This window comes from Pleuronectes platessa, chromosome 23 (genome assembly GCF_947347685.1).
Source record: "Pleuronectes platessa chromosome 23, fPlePla1.1, whole genome shotgun sequence".
NCBI classification, from domain to species: Eukaryota; Metazoa; Chordata; class Actinopteri; order Pleuronectiformes; family Pleuronectidae; genus Pleuronectes; species Pleuronectes platessa.
In genome coordinates this window covers 13,953,563-13,974,945 of record NC_070648.1, presented here as the reverse complement: position 1 = coordinate 13,974,945, position 21,383 = coordinate 13,953,563, and the positions used below count along the sequence as shown (strand labels likewise).

General features: G+C 40.4%; 1 protein-coding gene across 1 annotated transcript in view; it reads left to right on the top strand.

The window, feature by feature from the left end:
* ank2b (ankyrin 2b, neuronal) overlaps positions 1-21,383 on the top strand; it is a 75,738-nt gene that overhangs the window by 1,340 nt on the left and 53,015 nt on the right. The window contains exons 2-8 of the mRNA XM_053416798.1: positions 6,473-6,574; positions 11,485-11,583; positions 13,068-13,166; positions 13,323-13,421; positions 13,903-14,088; positions 20,063-20,161; positions 21,023-21,121. Of these exons, the coding sequence (XP_053272773.1) occupies positions 6,473-6,574; positions 11,485-11,583; positions 13,068-13,166; positions 13,323-13,421; positions 13,903-14,088; positions 20,063-20,161; positions 21,023-21,121 (783 nt within the window). The remainder of the gene's footprint in view (positions 1-6,472; positions 6,575-11,484; positions 11,584-13,067; positions 13,167-13,322; positions 13,422-13,902; positions 14,089-20,062; positions 20,162-21,022; positions 21,122-21,383) is intronic.

Below are 21,383 nucleotides of genomic sequence, written 5' to 3'. Positions count from 1 at the left end.
GATGTTAAAGTAAAGTAAACATGCTCTAGACACACATGGACACAAATAACTCTGGAGGGTACATGGACGCCAATATGTTCAGGTTGAGTTGCAGTTTCCCGCCTTCTATCTTTCTAACACCTCCTACGTCCAAGCTGTACACCTCCAGCAACTTCCAGTTTAGTGACGGGGCTGTGTGTACTGCTGACTTGGTGAGTCCATGATGATCACTCTCCTTGTTGCTATTATAGCTGCATAGTTAACGATATCCATGGAGAAGAGGAGCAGCCACTTTCTCAGATGTCACCTATGTGCTCCACTGGTCCTATACAAGTTCAGGAGGTTTTATTTCTGCCCTAGATATCTTATCAGTCAACTCAAGTTTTGACATCATATAATGATCATATAACTTTGAATTCTACTCTCAGGCTAATCATCTCAAGCAAATTTTAGCTAGGAGGAGAAGGACTAAACCTCAAAATGTATGATTCTCCTTTTAATGGTCAACGGTGATAACAAATATACAGACTCACGATAATTAGTTATACTTGTATAGCTGTATAACCAAGGGTTAGGAACAATTTTAAACAAGTAAAGGTCAACTCAAATTAAACTTATGGTCTTTTAGGTCTTGTGCAAATCTGGTGAAATAAAAAAAAAGTAATGTAAAATTACTGCCACCTTCATATTTATTTACCTAAAAGTTTTCTTATGTCGCTCTACCAACATTAAGAATTGAGAAGGTTACAGCGTATATTTCACCAAGTGTAAGCCGGTGACTTCTGCATGTGGGTCCAGGCGGCTCTCATCGTAGAGGAGGAGCAGGCAGTGACCTGTCGCTCCGTGGTAATCTCCTGCTCCAGCGAAACATCTGTTATCTTAAACGGGGATTTGAGGAGAAACAGAGAAAAATCAGTAAAACGACAAACGTAGTGAGAAAACGGGCTGAGGTGTGGAAAGAGCGAGATTGTTTCCGAGTTTGTGTGATGTGGTCAGACGTATTGATCTCTTTAACGCCGTTATTATCATTATCCTGTCTCCTGTACTGACAGATTATTACATTAATAAACTTCTGTTTATTGATGAGCCTCGCTGAAGAGGGAAACAAGTCACGGCCGTGCCAGTAGTTCACCGAGAATATAGTTGATTTTACTATTTCGGACAGTGATCCTTTGCCTGTTTCATGATTATTTTACTTGTGAAAATCTTCCTTCTCTGAGACACATCCCACACGCCTTCCGTTTTAAGACATGGCCTATTTTTAAGAGCTCCACGTCCTGACCTGTGACCTTTGACCCCTTCTCTCACTGAGTTGGTCACATGCAGCTTTACAGTTCTTCCCATATCCTACTTAAAAGTGATAAATACAACATATTTAGATTTGACCTCATCCTGATTGAGTCAATACCTCAAATCGAGTAATAAAAGCTTTAATCAGTTATGAAGTGGATTCTTTTTTTTTAAGCGTTGTCATATGTCCAAGCAGGATACTGTAAAAAAAAAATGTATGAAAAGAAGTTTGTTTCTTACATAACAATCCTTACATAATGTGTATGTACTGAACGTTTTACAGCCCACATACAGCATATGGTGCAGCTATAGGCAAAGGTTTATAAAAGCTTGTATGTTTCCCCGTCGTACTTTATCTTCTAAATTTAGCTGAATGAAATAATCCTCCACATCTTGCACTGATGGACCCTCTGCTGATAGGTCCTCAAGGAGAGCTCTGATTGGCTTGAAACAGACCATTTCCCTAAGTTGTCCTCCAAGGGCTTGTGCTGCTGCATGCAGGTCATGTGACATTGATCGTAATGTTAATGAAGGTGATGGAATCACAGGGAGGGGGAGTGCAGCGAATGTGTCAAGATTCACTGAACTGTAGTTCCAGATATGTCCGTGTAAGATACAAGCTCTATATACACAGTGTGAAATGTCTGTAGGTAAAAGATTCATATAATTGTGGGGAAGGCTACCACTACCCATAAAGGACAAACAGTAAATAAGGCTTCTATCAGCTAAATGCATCTCATTGTCTTCGTTGACCATTCATAGCTTTTTTATAACAACCGTTTACATGGTCAAGAATGAAATTAAACTTTCTTACTTTCGAAAAGAAGCAAAACACTTGTAGCTATGTATCTTACACATGAGTTCCACGCTGATCATATCCCTTACAGGCAAGGCTTCATGAGTCCGAACCCATTGTATTTTCTGCGCCTACTTCGCAAGACAGAAGAGCATGTTGTCATGGCTACCTCCAGAGAGGTAGTGCTTGTCTCCGTGGTAACTGGGAGGGGCGAGGATGCTCTCAGTCTGCATAGGCACCTGTCCCTTATAGAGTGTGTGTGTGTGTGTGTGTGTGTGTGTGTGTGTGTGTGTGTGTGTGTGTGTGTGTGTGTGTGTGTGTGTGTGTGTGTGTGTGTGTGTGTGTGTGTGTGTGTGTGTGTGTGTGTGTGTGTGTGTGTGTGTGTGTGTGTGTGTAGGGATGATTTTGGGGATGGTTGTGCATTATTGATTCCACTCCTCTCACTCCACAGATGAAGACAGTGACGTAGTAAATTAATGTTTGATGTAAATGTGTTGTCGGGGGAGCTTTAGGGCGGTGCTTTGTCATGCCTGGCAGGTTTGATCAAGTCTTGAAGTCTAGACACCAGCAGGAACAGATTGTAATAGAAGGGCCTCATATGATACCGTTATGTATGTGGTTGATATTTAACAGTCCATTTTATCAGCCCCTTTTTCGTTGATTGATTCCAACCGCATTCTGAAACATTCCTTTTTAATTGTGAAGTAAAAACGCAATAACCTTCATCCCTGTACGGTTCCTTTATTTTCATGTGTAGTGCACATTCATCAAGGAGAGACAAACAGACTAAGCTGCTTATAAACCAGGAGTTATGAAAGGAGCCATTTCTGTAGGAAGCTCGCCGCCTCAATCCTCCCTTTCTCTCCAATGTTAACTTCTTCTCTGCCCTTTCAAAAGCTCCACTTGTCTGAGAGTCCTGATGGTCCAAGTGTCACTATAGCAACCTGCCAGTTGCTGAAGGAGGATTAAGGCAAGGTCTTGCATAATGTGACTCGGCAGGTCTGGGGGCAATGTGAGGATATTGTCATAAAGCTTGATCGTGGTAATGGCTGCTTTGTGCAGTGCTGCTGTAGGACAATGCCAACTCTGTGAGAACAAGTGCGAGGCGGCACGAGTAAGTCTCTCCAGGACTTCACAGCGTTTTTATTTTCCTTTTAATTGAGCAGGAGATGGCCGGTTTCTTTCTCTATTTCAGCCTTGAAAAACTACCATGAGGGGTAATTTACAAATTGCAGAAACAAAGAGGGCAAGCTGGGAGGGAGGACAACAGTCAGGAACAGATTGAATGAAGTAAATGACAATTAAAATAAGCTACTGAATACAGCTTTAAAAGCAAAATAAAATACCTACTTTATTTTAGACGGCAGAATTCCACCAGCCAAGACATGTGCACTATATGTTGAATAAAGGTAGATGTGTGAGTACAGTTACACATTCATTTAAGTTTATATTGTTATGTATTACATATATGCAGTATATTAGGAATGCATGCATTCAATAGTAATTCCAAATTGTAAAAAATAAAAATATGTAGAACTCTCAAACTCTCAGGCCCCTGCTAGAGGACCTGAGCATGAGAGGAAAACATGCCGCCCCATAAGCTTGAACCATGCCATAGAGTGTTATATGAATCTATAATAATAACGTGTTAGTAATATTATAATTATATAATGATGTAAGAAATATGATGCAATGCAAAATGAAATAATGTTATTCTTATACTTCAGAGTCCTACTGCTACTTTTTAAATGTATCTAGCATCAGATTAAGTTGTTTGGAATTATTACTATTACTATTTAAGATGTAAAAACTATTGGACAGTTTTAACACTATACCTTTCACACTATTTAAACTGCACTGTGACAAAATCATAAAATGAACAGTACTGAATATCAGTTCAGGGAATATTAAAATTCGAATCAGCCATTCAGCTGACGGCTCCTCTGACACAGAACAGCACAAGTTGCTTTTTCTGTAGAGCTTTTAAGTCCCACCACAACTGTGGTTTAACGTTGACTGCTGACAGTTGAGGCTGATAGTGTTCATTGGCCTTTAGAGTTGTGACTCATGTTCTTTCAGTTCAAGTGATCGGATCTTTAAGTGTTATCACTGCATTAAAATAGCACTTTGATATTTTGGAAATAGTATTTTCTTTCCTCCTGTGTAACCCACCGGTCAAATAGACAGACTAATATCTACGGTGGCCCTGAGAGCTCAGCGCACTGCAACTTGAGAAAACACAAGCAAGTAGACAAAACACAAGCAAAGTAAGAAAATATCTTCATCAATTTGACAACACAACACAACACATTAAGTACAAGACTGCACTTTACCGAAACGCGCTGCAATTACAGAAAACGACAATGGAAGTGTTTCCAGGGGACACTTAAAAGTGATGGACATGTCCGGTTGTTGTTGCTGCTGCAGTTTGGAGATGTTAATTGGTTTATTTTAACATAGTGATCGCGCGAATAAAATATAACTGCAGATGTCTAATGTTAACTGAGCAGTAACGTTTTGCTTACAATAAGCTTGCCTATTCAAAAATACAAAATACACTCAATTAAACAACCAGACTTGTCCCACACTTTTAGTTGTCCCCTGGAAACACTTCCGTTGTTGTTTTCTGTAATTGCAGCATGTTTCTGCAATGTGTTGTGCGTGTTGTGTTGTGTTGGCATGCGTTTTCTTAAGTTTCAGTGCGTTGAGCTCTCAAGGCCACCGTAGATGTCAGATTTGTTCTTTTGCAACAAGGCACTAGGCATGTGCCTTGAGCTAAGCTTAGCACATAAATAAACGTAGTCTGGCTTCATTGCAACTAAACTGCCATGCTGATCAGGAACTTTCTTACTCTAAACCTACATACTCTTGGACTGAAATAATCCAAAAGCAGCATGGGCCTGTGAGGTGATTGTGTCAGTGCTGCAGTGCAGTTCTCTGCAGCAATCAGTGAGCAGCCTTGACTGCGGCCACAGACACCGGACCAGTTTTATTCTTATGTTTCTGAAAAGACATCACTGCCGCAGTCTTAGTGCTTGTTTTGTACATCATCGGTGCTGCATCTTCTTCTCTGATCTCTGACAAAATGGGTGCAGGTTTACTGGTGATTAACATAAAGACAGACCAAAGTTAAAATGTCATTTCTGAAAAGCTAAAAAACTGACTTTTGTCCATGTGTCCATGAGCAAGACAGTGAGTCCCCATCAGTTCCAGTGTGGTGCTGCAGTATTTCTGTGTCTGAACTCTGACCTCTCCATAGTCTGACTGAAGTAAAAATAAGCATCACACAGTGTTTTTCCACAGCAGGAGCACAGAGCTGGGAGCTTTGAACAAGCTGTGTGTGAGCCAGGATTTAGCTTTAGTGAAGGCACCAAGAGGAAAATGCTGAATCATTCCACCTCCTTGCAGTCCTGGTCTGGTTCCAACTCCAGCTCACTCAGCATCCAAACACAGACAGGGCACACGTCCTTCCCCACTGAGGGACAAACACATTATTGTGCACTTAGAAAGAGCTATATTTAATCATCAATGCACAAATTTCTGCTGATAATATTCTAAAACAGTCCTTTTTATAGTTAAGTTATAACATTTGGCTGCATAACTGTACATACTGCACTGTAGATCTATTCTTTATATTTTGTTGTATCACAATAAAATGAATAAGTATGAAATTGTCTGTCAACCGATTTTCATTGCAAGAAATGACCAAAGCTTTTCCATAGGTCATTCTGGTACCCAGTGGAGATTGGATTGAGTGACATTTTGAAAGATATTTTATGACACGCAATTTGTGACCTTTTGAATTTGAGATTGAACAGTGAACAGTGTAGAATTCAGTACTTGTACCATTGGGAGAAACTATTAAGTCGAATATGGTACGATTGGTCGCATCTGCAATGCTGTGTGGTTTGTGATTGAACATACATGAAGCATATGAAACTGAAAAGGCCCAGAAATGGATCCTTGTGGGAAATAGTCGGCAGTTGCTTGAGGTTAAATCACCAGAAAAAACTGTAAACTCCTGCATTGAGAATACCAGGAGCCTCTCATAATTACTTATTTGACAAGCTTGAGGATCCAGTTGTCTTTCAGAGAGATAACTCATTTTATTAGAGCAGTTCACAAAACACCTCTCTCTTGTTGAGGTTTTGCTATTGTTTAAAATAAGATTTTGCCTTCTTGGGTTTGATTTGATGTTAATGGTTTCCACTACAAAGTCAAGAAAATTACACTTTTCATATAAAAGCAGTTAAATCAGGGAAATCTGTGGGGGGGAATGAATTGACTTATTTAGGTACAGTGCGGTTTACCATTCTGTAGTCTCTAAATGACAACCAATGACAACATGTAAATGTGCTTTGTTTATTAAAAAGATGAATATATAATTGATCTCTTTCTCTCTTCCAGTCGGACAGTAACACCAGTTTCCTGCGAGCAGCAAGAGCAGGGAACATCGACAAAGTTTTGGAATACCTGAAAGGAGGAGTGGACATCAGTACGTCCAATCAGGTAGGAGACAACAGTACAACACAACTTACACTAACATATCACAAAGTTATGATTTCAATATGAAGAAAAAACAGTAGCATCTTTAAAGGAAATGGTACTTGCATGCTGTAAGGCAAATACCTTACGTAACTTACGTCAGCACACTATTCTATGAAAATTTACTTAAAAAGCAACCCTACAATATTTGTCCTCCTGCCTCACTTGAATAGAATCAAAAATCCATGAATCAGAATGTGATGATTTTTTCAGTTTTGGGAAAAGGGGCGAGTGCAGAGAAAGCTTAAGGTGCACACATTAATTTCTTCAATTATATTACTAGCACAGTATTGCTTGATGTGACGTTCTTAGAAGTGCACATACTGACTTTTTGGCCAAGACTGGCAAGAAGAATCAGCTAGAAACACAACGTTTGACATATTACCTATGTTTATGTTCGCAAACTGCGAAGTGTCCTTGGGCTAGATACTGACCCCCAAATTGCCGCTTCTCATAGAGAATAGTGCTTCATATAGAAAAACGTTATGTACATAACTGAAAAGCATGCTTTATTAGAAAACAGATAATTGCACTATATTCCCTAGCACATCAAAAAATGTATTATTGCTAATGTGCGTATGTTGCCCGCTTCGAATCTACACGGAAATACCTATTATTTTAATATTTTTATTAAAAAACTGGCTCTATTCCTGTAGGGGATTGTTTGATCACTGGGAGTTTCTTTATTTAGTTCTAGTCATTATCTTTCTCCTCTAAGCCCATTAACATTCCAGCCATTGAAAGCTGATAGGATGTTAGCAATCCTGTGCTGGCAACAGTCACAGTGAATAGCGCCGTAAACGAATGTCACATGGGGTGGAAATCTGACATTTGCTCGTGGCACTGTGTTGCTTGGAGACGTTTTTGTTGTCACTTGATGCGCTTGTGCCCTTGAAGATATTTTGGGCACCAGTGTTTTTGTATTTCTCTCCAGCTACGTCTCCATCCCGCTGACAAGAACATTTTAGTCAAAGTTTTGAAAGTCTGAACCATTACTATGTGGTGTTACTTATTGAAAGCGAAAAAACGCAATAACAATCCCCAAAAATCTTCTTTAAGAATTTACTCAAATGCCTATCACAAGGCTTGACCTTCCAGTTATTGCAAATTATTTCCGAAGAGTTATGGTGTCTGTGATGGACATTTCCTGTTAAAGTGCAAGGGAGTGTCTACAGTTCATACCTGCCCATTACCAGTGACCACTTGTTATCACCTGTCCCGTCGCCAGTACATTACTGTTCGAAATGACCTAATGTGTGTTGTGTCTAACTGGGGCACGGCTGCAAAGCACTTAAGAAATCAAACCTATACAGCCTGGGTCTATCTCTCTCCATCTCTGAGGCAACACATATCCCCCGAGATGATCTCTACAGGACTGTTCAAACGTCATTGATGATGTCAGCTTGTGCAATATGAGAATGTGAATGATAGCGTACACAGTGGACATCAGTGGAGAAGAAGGTTTTACTCCACATTCATGTACGATCACTACAGGCAGAATATTTTTACATTACTTGCATATAATGTTATTGAACAAAGATTCATCAGAAATGCAATCATCACAAGAGTATTCAAAGCAACTCTTCCCACTTACTTCCGATAAGTCTTTGTGGAAAATATGCACGTAGAAAAATGGCATTTGCATAAATCACATGTTTTTTAAATGAAACACTGGCATGTACAGATTTCCTTGTGGACTTCAGTGATCAGTGATGATAGCCAATGTTGTTGTGGGCACATTCAAAGTTGGGCAGGCCATCCATCAAGATGAGAAATGTAGTTTTTATAAATACTCAAAAGTCCCTTCTTAACAGAGCAATATCAGACTGTTGGTTACAGGGTCACTGATGTTTGACCATGAGAACACCTTGAGATGATTGTCTCACCTAAACACATATAAATGAACATATATGACAAAAAAGACCATGTAACATCAGTCAAAACTTACAGGATGCCTAGCATGCAGGTTGACCCCCAAGGGACCTAAATGTATCCATTACAGTGATGAAGTACTTGTCTGACTAGTAAATGCTTTTTGATACCCAGGGAACACTCCTGTTTCACTGCTGTAATATATCCAGCAAGCGTTAAGCTATTGTATTTTGGACTCACACCGTACCATTTAACTTTGTGCAGAGATAAAAAATCCTCCAGACAAACTTAAAGCTCTTCTAATACAGTTTTGCACTGACCATGATGTATATTTAACTCAACTCTAAAGATCCCCCCCACTCCTATTGATTGTTTTATACATGTATTTTGAATATTTTTGGTTTACTGGACCACAAATTAAATTCTTTACAACATTGTCCCCAGCAGTGCGACGCTGTTCTCATAAAAAAAAAAAAATCTCTGATAAACATACGGACATCTAGCTATCTAGCACCCTTAAACAGACAGGCACAGCTATCGACTAGCTCGTACTAGACCATGGTGGAGGCCAAAGCAGAGTTCAGAGACAAGTGTCTTTAAGACCTAAGCTCAAAGAGGACAAAAGTGTCTCTCCACTTAGATGCTTACCCTGCTGAAAACCAACATATGCCATTATTATTTCCATGCTGATCTTAGCTGGGTAGGACTGGTTTGGTGCTGGTTTAGCTGGTGGACCACCATAACTGTGCCGTTCTACCTGCACATGTAGCTGGTCCAATGGTATAGTCTTGATTTTGAAGATGTTTCACCATTATCCCATCCCATGTGACCTGCACCAAAACACACCATAGCCTTGCTAGTAACCATCATGTGCTATGTTGGTCAAGCAGTTAACCAGCTATGCTACTCTATGCAGCAGAATAAAATAAAAATGGAAACTTTAACTAAACAATAAATCATATTCAAGTAGTATTCAAAAATGTTTTTTTAAATTAATGAATACAATAGTAACTTTTCTCTTTAAATGTGTGTTTTTAGCGACTCTTTTTTTGCTAACGTTCCACTTGCAAAATGGCATAATCCTATATTACTGGAGTTTCTGCGAATCAAGGAAAGTAGCCGTTTAACGTCTCCTGCGTGATTGTACTCATGTGAGGATTGACAGAATGAGGTAACAGATATATTGGATGGAGGAGTGGGGGGACAGGGGCAGGGTGCATGATAAAGGGGCTAGTGGCTTCCTGATGGGGAATGGAGGTCGCAGCAGAAGGGTTGTACAAAAATAAATAGGACCCTTAGTGTAATGTGTGTTCAGAAGTGTCTAAATATGTTAAACACTACAGATTGGTGACAAATGAAAGGGAAAACCCTGGAACCCCGGAAAAATTATAATACATCTAGGATGGAAGTTTTTCATACAAAATCCATGCTTTTCCCCTTTTCCAATTCCCCACTGAAAATAAATCACAGGGCATGTTCAGTAAGCACAATGTGCTCATTTCTTTATTCTTCTGTTCTTTGAACTAATATTTAAGTCCAGTAGTTGTGCCAGCCCAGTAGCTAAGTGTTATATGAGGACAGCTGAAAGCAAAGAGTTGGGGAGCATGTCAACTGATCCAAAAACAGCAGGACTTAGCTGGAACATATCTTCTGCTCTGCTGCTGAACAGATGCCTCCTCCCAGCTGTGGAATACTTCAAGGCTGTGAAAACTCAAGCGCAGTCTGATGATATTCAGCTCCTCTGGGATCCCACAGGGTGCCTCTGTCGGGACCGTGGGAGTCCTGTGGGATCACCGCCCCAGGGGGCTGTGTGATGAGTGTTATTCTGTCAGTCCAGGAGGAAATTACATATCAGTTCAGCAGCTCTTTTTAAACTGCTGCCTAATGCTTTTGACTACTGAAAGGTTATTTGGTCATTTGGCATTAGCACTTTGCAGCTCCATCCAACTCCTCATAAAGGCAGGGGGAGGAAAATGGAACACCTTGTTTTGGCTTTCAGAACTCAATAAGATCACGCGATAAATGTTGAATTTTCAGCCTGTTCTATAGTCTCAAGTGGCAAAAAAAAAAAGATATACAATAACATTATTGCTACTGTTTACATTGTGTGTTAACGTGAACTTCATCAAACCCTTCCCATAAACAGGCAACTGGACATGCTTGTGTTGCTTAATCTTCACAAACACTTACCTTGTAAACAGTTTTTCATCAAGACTAGAAAGGTGCTATTTAAAGACAGACCATTAACAGTTGTGTTTGCTTTCGCTCAGTTTTCTAGCTTCTTGTCTCTCAGCAGGGCAACCTCCCTACTCCCCTGCCAACCAATCAGTATATGACACTCACAATCCTAATACAGATATTAATAGAGTCCATAAGTGTTTTACTGCCTGAAACTTCAAACATCTCTGTACCACTATGAAACCTTTATCATGTCAGGTAGTTATCAATTTTTGACAGAATCTGTATTTGTGTTAATTAGTCCAAAAACCTAACAAATAATGGTCACTATATTTGTCTGGTTCTTGTGGCATTTTAGATCATATCCTTCATATTTATTTATTGGTTCAGCCCCATATAAATGATCAACATCAAGAAAGTGATGTTTGAGCTCAGAGCAGAGCACCCTGGGGGGTAAACAGGTGGATATTTGTTTGACCTGACAACACACACACAAGTGCGCACACACACACAACTATTTATAACTTCATACCCAGGACCGGCTCTGCTCCATAACAACATAACATGGCACAACATCTCACCCAACTTTGATATCCAGCTTGGATATTTCAGTCCGTCCCTTCACTAAGAGAGGAGGACAGCAGCTCACATGGTCAAAAGATGGAAATGATTGAAATAAACAGAAATAAAGGCAGGCTCAGATAGTTATGGATCTAGAGGGGGAGGTAAACCTTTGTCTTTCCACTCGGATCTGTCTTTGTACTTTGTCGTTCAGGACCTTTCTTTTTAGGATTAACCTTTTGTTTGTCACTCCTCTTTTCCAGAATGGTCTTAATGCACTGCATCTGGCAGCCAAGGAGGGCCATGTGGATCTGGTCCAGGAACTGCTGGACAGAGGTGCAGCGGTCGATTCAGCCACTAAGGTAAGATACAGGTTAATCTTCCCACTGAGGAAACTATAAAACCTGTAAAGAAATTGCTTCATATAGAGCTACTTCTAGTGTCAATCAGGGTTGTCATCATGATATAGTTAACTCTACTAACTGAAAGCATAGCTGATGATTTTGTTTTTATTTAGATGATTGATAAATAAAAAGACTGGACTTGTGATTGATCTTCACATTAATGAAGAAAGGATAACAACAATAACAGTTCTAGGTCACTTAAACTCATGTCAGGTGACACAAAGTGTTGATAATCCCAGTGTCTGCTTACAAGAGAAGCTACTGTGTGTCTGTTTTATTGAGAATAGTAAACGGACACAGCCAATGAATGTATGTACACATGGAAGATGCATCTAGATCCTGTGTCACTGTACAGAAACGTATACCCCTCATATTATCTTATTTTTTGTGTTATTAAAATGTTCCATTAAATCTATGTTGTTATTTCTGTAAGATACGGATGAATAAATGTTTCTTTTGTATGAAATACAATTATATTTTCTGTTTTGGTCAAGAAACTGTATTATAACTGTCAGCGCACAGCCAACACAGAGTACTGTACATTTAGTGCATATAGAAAAAAAACTTGATCTTCTCTGCACCGTGGTTCTCCTTTCCTAGCTCCTTGCTGCTTCTCGTAATGTAACTCATTGGGGTCAAGGAATAGTGATTAGGAAAGGAAATCATTTGGACTTTCTGAGCTCCTACTCAATGTGGGTGTTCTGTGTTTTATATAACAATTGCAAAGATTTATATTGTGTTATTTATGGCGACTGCAAAGGGTGAAGTGAATCATTCAACTGTTTCTTTGGCCACCAAAAGAATAAGTGTTACAGAAATAGACTGGGAGATATTGAGAATTTAATCATCATCAAACATATTATGAAATAATTGTACAGGCTGAAGGTGGCATGACCTTTTTGTGCAGATCAGGTCCAAGTTTAGAACTGACATCCATCATTGAGGCAAACATGCTTCTAGATGATTTAGATCGAAGGGATTGAGAAAGTTGAGCAGTGAAGGAAGGTGATATGTAGAGTGGAGTTGTAAACATAGAGGATTGGTGTTTAAAAGATGCCAGTCATTGCGACACCTGCAATTAGAGAAGGTCGAGTCATTACTAGAAGGGGTTCCAGTGCTGTGAATGTTGGTGTTGCTCCAAAATGCAACATGTACCACGCTGCAGTTAAGCAAGTGGAGAGGTGTGAGGTTTTCAGTAGGGCTTTGAATATTTTCAGGAGACATTAGTTGATAAAAAAATATGTGTGTGTAGCTTGGTTAGAAACAGCAGTTTTGGGGAATATTGCCGTTGGACAGAGATATATTTGCAGCTTTTTCCTTTTACCTTTAATAAGGTAATATTTACAGTAATAATTATCTTTTAATAAGGTTATACTGAAGAAATGTGGATATGACATGCAGTGCCTGTAGTAACTGTTCTCATGTGTTTTATGTTTATCCAGAAGGGAAACACAGCACTTCACATAGCCTCTCTCGCTGGTCAGGTTGAAGTTGTGAAGATCCTGATCAAACGAGGAGCGGACATCAACTCTCAGTCTCAGGTGAGCCTCTGCAGTCATGGTATCATTGGTATCATGTTAAAAAGCCATTGCTTTATTTTGGGACGTGTTTTGTTGATGATTAGAGGATGTGTGAGATTTATTTTCCAGAACTGCTAGTATATTCGTTAACCTGCTGTACTTGTCTGTGTGCTGTAGAATGGATTCACTCCCTTGTACATGGCCGCTCAGGAGAATCACATGGATGTGGTGCGATACCTTCTGGAAAATGGAGGCAACCAGAGCACTGCTACAGAGGTGAGTTTACTGTGTGTGTTTTGATGATCTCATCCCGCTACAGTAAACTGCATGACTGCCAAATAGTTAGGCACTAAGCACAGCATGGCGTTAATAGGCTGATGTTATTTTAATAATGTTGTGAATCATAGTCAATGAAAAGTAATGAGCTAACCAAAGTTATTTGCATATGTCTAAACAAAGTGTCAAGGCGATCCATCCGGGTTTTTGTCAAGACATTTGAGTGTGAGGTGGTTGATCTGCTGACGAACTCTAAGATTAGCAGAGCCCCACTCTTATCATGGCTAAAAAAGCATTGTTTTGACTGTAAGCCACAAAGAAACTCTACTGTGGCAAACATGCAGTTACATTCACGTTTGCTCATTAGTGAGCAAAATAAAAGTCTACGCGTACTCAAGATTCCCAAATTAAGTCGTTTAAAAAAAATGGGATCTTGGTAATCCTCTTTTTGTCCTTTTCTTCCCTGTCCTCCCTCATCTAGGACGGCTTCACCCCTCTGGCCATCGCCCTCCAGCAGGGCCACAACCAGGTGGTTTCTGTCTTACTGGAGAACGATACTAAGGGCAAGGTCCGCCTGCCTGCCTTGCATATTGCCGCTCGCAAGGATGATACCAAGTCGGCGGCCCTGCTCCTCCAGAACGACCACAACGCCGATGTCCAGTCCAAGGTATGTCTGTATCCCTGTTTGACTCAAAAGAGCTTGTATGTGTGGGAGTCCAGCTAATGTGACGCTACATGTTTGTGTCGGTATCTCCATACTGACGGAGTTTCCCTCTTGTGAAATTTGAGGTAATGAATTGACAAGTCTGGAAAACCAGTCGGGCTTCCTTGGTTCCATTGCTTTGGCTTGAAAGCACTGGGGTTCACCCAATTGTCTTATATGATACTTTTAATGGAAACACCTTGTTAACATCTGATGTTAAAATCTGATTTGTATCTGGATACATTATCCTCTTGATCTGCAATCTGTTGATGTTTTCTCCCATTCAAATCTATCTTTAACAGGAGCAGGGTCTCATTTTATTTCACCATGCAAAGTAGGTGACCTGGTGGACAATAAACAAAAGTTGTAATAACCAAATTACTGCTAGTACCATGAGTTTGTACCGACCATGATGATCTGTCAGCCCAAAAGGATGATGATCCTTCCTGCCTATGGTCTTGATGTTACTGTTCACAGCTAAAATTTCTACCCATAGCAGAAAGATAGTCCTGACCACATTGGGGACATTTCTTTGTATCTTTCTATCTGAATTGTTAAGGTCACTATTGCTGGTACCATGACTCTTAAGCCATAGATGACGATATGTGTACACACTTCCAGTTTTGTCACCCATTTGATACTTAACTGACTGGTAATCTCCTGGGTCATAGTGTGTCATCGGGATCTAGATGGAACTGAGATACCAGCTTGCAGAATAAGACAGCATTCGGAGGAATTAAACAATCTATGTGCTGTATGCCACTGTTTATTTCTTGTCATTTTTTGACATGTCAGATCCAGATTAGCACCGCTTCGCTCAATGTGGCTTTTAAAACCATTTGATATGTTTATTTATACCCACAAGGAGTTTAAGATGGTAGCACTGCAAATCAAAGGATCAAGAGTTATGAAGTTTTGGGTTTCCATGAAAGCAGCTTCTTGTGGCCTAACAGCAAATAAAGACAGGGTCAGAGAAAGAAGTAGTGGGATGTTGTTATAGTGCTACATGACCTCTTAGAGGAAGAGTTCATTTAGCATGTGCTTGAATAAATCTTTAAGGCTGAATCGGAATATTCTGCCTGAGCTAACTGAGCTAAATGTAGATCTGAAAAAATTACTGATGCAATCTGTTGCATTAACCCATACAGCTCCCTTAACTGCTGATTGAAGGTATTGTCAGCTCAGTTGTGACACAGCACTTGACTTAATGATAGGAAGTTAACAGACAGAGCAACAAAGCTTAAATCATGGTAACGACTAGTTTTGTTGGGTCTGGGAGAGACGAAGAAAAACCAAAGGCATCAGCCATTAGAGGATTGGAGGTTGCCTCTCTTGTCTTCATCCTTCGAAAAGCTATTGTGATTGCGCTATGATGTAGCCTGGATGCCAGACGAACTTAGCCCCGCCCACAACATTTTGGTCGGGCAGTTCGGTCTGGAGTCGCTCCATTGGGAAAAAATTATGGGGCGTGTTTCAACTGACCAGGAAGTAAAATTCTTCTTCGCTCAATTGGATAGACCTACAACCAATCAGAGCAACGTAGTATGTGACGTATGCTAAGCAACGCATTGTGAGTTATTTACTGGGTTCACACCGGACGCTTCAGCGCAGCGCCAAGCCTTAAATAACAGCTGGCTCCCATCCACTCCCATGTTAAAACTTTGTGCCGGTCACACCGGAGGCTGAAGCACCGCGAGGCAGCCTTGGCGCAGCGCGGTGCTTCAGCCTCCGGTGTGACTGGCACAAAGCCGTGCAGCGATCTACTGGATCAACGGGTGATATTATTAGCGCTGCCCGGCGGTTCAGCGTCGCTTCAGTGTCCGTTGTGAACAGCCAAGCGCCGGGGCGATAGGGATTAGCGCGGTGCTCTGGCGTCGCCTCCACGTTCTGTGTTCCTCTTTCAAAATGAATGCGCTGTCGATGTTTTCTAAAACAGACTCAATGGCAGCATCTACACATCTCAGCTCGCCAGCGGCAGGCATGTTTGTTGAAAACGAATTCAACCCGAGGGCACTGTGATGACGTGGTTGATTACGTTACCGTTGATCATCTGTCAATCATCGTATAAAGCCCGCCCTGACAATCTGATTGGCCCGGTCGGGCCATCATTTTTTCCCAATGGAGCGACTCCAGACCGAACTGCCCGACCAAATTGTTGTGGGCGGGGCTAAGTTCGTCTGGCATCCAGGCTAGCTATGATGGATATCATAATAGAAAGTTGTTTTCTTATCCAGATCAGGTTTTTTCTTGTCCAGATAAAATATCCAGATACCAAGCAAACAAATTACAGCAGGTGTTAGTACGGTTGCAGAAAAGATATGTCTATGATGTAGTGTTTGACAGAAGACACTTACTTGTCATGGTGACCGTTTCCCATGAAGTTGCATTTGTGTATCCATAAGTCTGTCTGTGCATCTCTCTGTGTCTTTCTTCCTGTACTTCTCTCTCTCATCCAGTGTGCGTATGCCTGCCACCTCACTCCTGGTCCTTCCACTAACTGGGTTTCTCCCTCTCTCTTCCTTTCTTTAAAAATGCAACTACCACTCACACACTTCTCCCCTATCACCCCTTCCCACATTGCTGCACCGTTGTCTAAGTGTAGCACTGTCCACTGCATGGAGTGTGCCACTGTCTGCAGGTTGTATGGTGGCGATATCTAAGGCTGCATGTCAACCAGTGGGGTGGGGGTTGTTTCTAATATTGTTTGATGGTTGTTGGGAGGGGAAGGGCTCTAGGCGACGATCCGGTATTGGTTAGAACAAACAGTTAACGGACAATATTGGAGTAAAATATTTCGTCTTGACTGTTTCTCTGATACCGGATTAAAGTGACGTGGCTAGAGTGAAGATGCTAAAATGAAACACTATTTACTGTCCTATGCAGTCCTGAATGTTAAGGATACAGTAGCTGCAATTATGTTGTTGTGTAACAAAACACAGGGTATATGCATGAATTTAGAATAATGCCACATTTGCTCAGCTGTTGTGATGTAGCCGTCCTCTTTATGAGTCATAAGGAAGGCCCCACAGGAGAATGGCCCAAAATGGCAGCATGTTAAGTCACACTCACACACATATACAGATAAAAACACAAAGTGTTCTCACACATGGGCACCGCTCTTATCAAATACTATGAGAAAAAGGTCCAGTGACATCTAAAGTGGTCCGCTCACACGTCAGTTCACCAAACCAAGGTTCTTATTGAAGGCTGCAGCTGTCAGAGGGATACCTTGTGGTCAATTGAGACAATGTTAGACAAACTTAATTTCTATAATATATTACAGCCAGGGTCCTATTTTTGCTTGTTTGTATTAGACAACATAACACATACAACACATTATAAAACTCATACACAAGGAAAACAAACCCCCTAGTTTATATTTGGAAGATAAAAAGTGGTGAACAATTCAGTTATTACCTTTAAACTTTGATGTACTCGATGTAGTTTCCATCAACAACTGATGACCAAAGCAGCATAATGAGTCCCAAGTTGTGATGAAAACAGAATTTGCCTTTCAAATCAAAACTCTCTCCATTTTGCTTAAAAGGTGACAATTACAGGATAATGGCAGGTTGATTTTCCAAATGAGATGTTTATCACTAGCATGCTACTAGTGGTCACACTGATCATACCAGATCTAGAAAAGCAACAAAACTCCGCAAAATATTTAACTGAATAAATTAAGAGTTATGTAACATTCTTACCAAAACAGCTTTGACTGAGCAGATTGATCTAAGACCTAATACCTGATTCTCAGACTGAACTGTGTGAACTTGAGATCGCTGTCTTGGCAATGCACCTTGCACGGGAGTGACCCACCCCAGCCACGTCACCGCTGTGCATCCGCCTGCGTTTCATTTTCATACAAGCCTAACTGAACTGATCTTTCCCTTCCTCCTTCCTCCTGCTCCAGATGATGGTCAATAGGACTACTGAGGTATACACGTGCTCCTTCAACTCACCACAGATTCACTGTACACCCTCATCCCTTGGTTTTTTCCACTTTTCCTTTTTTTTTCTTCCACCGTTTATTTCTGTCACTTCCGCAGCACTGCATGGTGTCAATGAATTTGGCATCATTTTACATTTCTCACAGATTGTGTTTGGTAGACTAAGACTCCACCGTGCATGGCTGATAGGGATGGCCAAGCGATTGCCCATTTGTCCTGCACTCAAGCACCGCACACAGTCTGCTTTTATTCATACAGTTAATGTGCATATATATATGTGTGTGTGTATTTCATTTCCTTTTTTTCGGTTTACATGAAAAGCTCAATGAGCCCCCCCCTTTTTTCATATTTAGAAATATCTTTCTAACTACATCATTATTAAGATTTATTTTAAGCAAGACATTTCTCTCCTCTTATGTTTTGATTTGATGGATACTGTGCCGATGTATTTTTTGGGACAGCTGTGAATGTGTGTATCAATGTGTCTCGTACTTCTGTCTGTTCATGTTGTGCTGCATGATTTCTAGAGACGCACTATGAACTACCTGGTATAAACATTGTTTAAATGACCGTAAATAGAAAAAAATGCTGTTTGTCGTTGGTGGAAGCCCAGTAATGCCGAGAGAAAAATGAAAACATTTAATCCCATTGAAAGTTTTAAATGAAATGTTTGCCTTTAATTTATGAGTGAAAATGCATTATTTCAGATTGTTTTCATACAATTTTCAACGTTCTCCAAAGCATAGCACTGCCATTACGATAAGAAAATTAGTATTTTCATTTTCAAAGCAGCAATGTACAATGTACCACCTGCATAGTTAAAATAACTGAAATGGTGACCTGGTTTTTTAGGTTACATTACATTACATTTCTCCAAAAGATGTTGACTTTGGCCTGGGAGAAAGATTCTATTGTAAAGTGGTTATTAAAACCAACAATACTCATTTAAGTTTCATAAGACTTGTGTTAGCTTAAATTAACACAATTCAATGTCTTTTTTATGTTCTTATTTAACACTGTTTGCTCTAATGGGAGATTTAAATTAATCAAATGGTTTCATTTTAATTTGGGCATTCCTGGTTTTCCACACTTAACAGCTTCCTAGTCGAGTATTTCAAACGCATGCATTTGTATGGAAGGTATTTAACATACCGACATGTAATCTGTTAATACTACAATCAATGCTAATCAGTAAAGGCATGGGAGGCTCATAATGCTTTTGAATTATTACCTGCTTGGCCAAAGACCTGGCATTGACTAGCATGTTGCATCCACACTACTTTAATTTGCACCATTCTAAGCTTTGGACTGTGTAAAGTTTTAAACCATCACGTTAGTCACTGTGTTCTTCACACTTTTGTAAACAACTTTTTCACGTTAAATCGGACCACACTTACAGAATGGCAAGGTAAGGCAAGAATTTCACATCTAATCCAAAATGCTCTGATCTCTAACTTCTTTCATGTATTTCTCATTGCTCACTCTAACACTTACACAGTAAACATAGTGCACTTTGGTGGTGGGAAATGTTCCCCCACTCGTTATGATTTCACTATAATTTGATTTTCAGTAGATACTGTTGTTCGTCCATCTTCATGTCAATCTCAATGACGGTCTCTGTGATCTGTGTGTCTCTGTTCTGCTTTTGTTTTTTTCGTCTTTTTCATTTCAAACTGGTTCTTGAAGCCAAAGTAAAGTGTCCTTTTTTTTTGTGGTTGAAAACCTGCATGAAGTCTGAGCGTGTTTTTTGGGTTGTGGGTTTAGGTTTTGTAAACAATGACTTGACTAGTTTCAGACTTTTGTTTTTTCTTTACCCTTGTTTCTTTTTAAATCTTCTTGTTTTCTGATTATTTTGTTCACCTGTGATGCTTGGTGCGACTGCTGCATGCTGGGAAGACTCGATCAAGAGGCAGAGGTCTGAATTCAAGGACATGAAGTAAATATCTGACCTTTTTTGTGTGTCTTTCTCTTTCCTGTCTGTCTTTCAGAGTGGATTCACCCCCCTGCATATCGCCGCCCACTATGGAAACGTCAATGTGGCCACCCTCCTGCTGAACCGAGGGGCAGCAGTCGACTTCACTGCGAGGGTAGGACACTACACAGGCACACACAGACACACAAACACACACACACACACGCACGTAACCAAAACATAACCCTGAACCAAGTCTTCACTATAGCATTTTAGCCCTGTATACCTATGAATTGTTTACTCGATTTATCTCTGATGATCCACAGTCCATAATCTATATATCTATATCTATATATATTTCTGACAACCTCGCTTAGGTTGTGTACAACTTCAGGCAATTTATATATTTTGCCAGTTTTGTAACACTGGCGACTGTTTCAGGCTCTCGCTGTCATCTGAACAGTTCTGCTACATGTACTATAACGTGCTAAATTGCACTGTCAGACTTTCTCAGTTCTTGACCCCCTCAGCCCGCACCCCCGCCCTGTCGTCATCCTCTTCTGTGCTTTGGCTCAAGCTCTACAAGCACCCACACACACACAAAGAAAAGCCCCTTGAGTCATGGGCCTCCTCTTTTCATGACTCAAGACACAGTAGAGACACAGTGCTTTTGACTGAGGCGAGGGTCTTAGAAAATGACAGACAATAACTGTAGACACCACCACCTTCCCCTCTTCCCCAGTCCAAAATGCTAAGTGTCATGGCAAGACAATGTGTTCTCTCTCTGTCTGTATGAAACAAGTCACCCAATCTCACAGCACGCCAAAGTATTTGTCCAAAGTCTATGCCCAGTGGTTTATTCAGTAAGGCTCTCATTGCTGTTGGCTATATGTCAGACACACATCAATGAAAATATATATATATTTTTTAAATACTGATTTATTTTATTAAATTGGTAATAACATTTTATTTATTTATTATTCTGTAACCTTAAAATGCATCATGTTTCATGCGTGTATTTTCCTCCTTTCTGCAGAATGGGATCACTCCGCTACACGTGGCCTCCAAGCGTGGCAACACTAACATGGTTCGTCTGTTATCGGACCGTGGGTCACAGATTGATGCTAAAACGAGGGTAAGTACCAAGAAGCACAGAGTTAAGATACAGATAAAGTATCTCGGGTCTGAACTCTGGACTTGACGTCATATGAAAGGAAATCTTATTTAAACACTTAATGCATCTTCTCCTCCTTCCACCTCACTTGGTCAGGGCCCATTTCTCCACACTTATTCCTGAAGGTACAGGATGGCCGTCTAGTTGCCATCACCTCCAACAGAGGAGCTAACTGCCCTTTGCAGTTCAGCTGGACTTCAGTGGCTCAGTGGATTAAATCAGT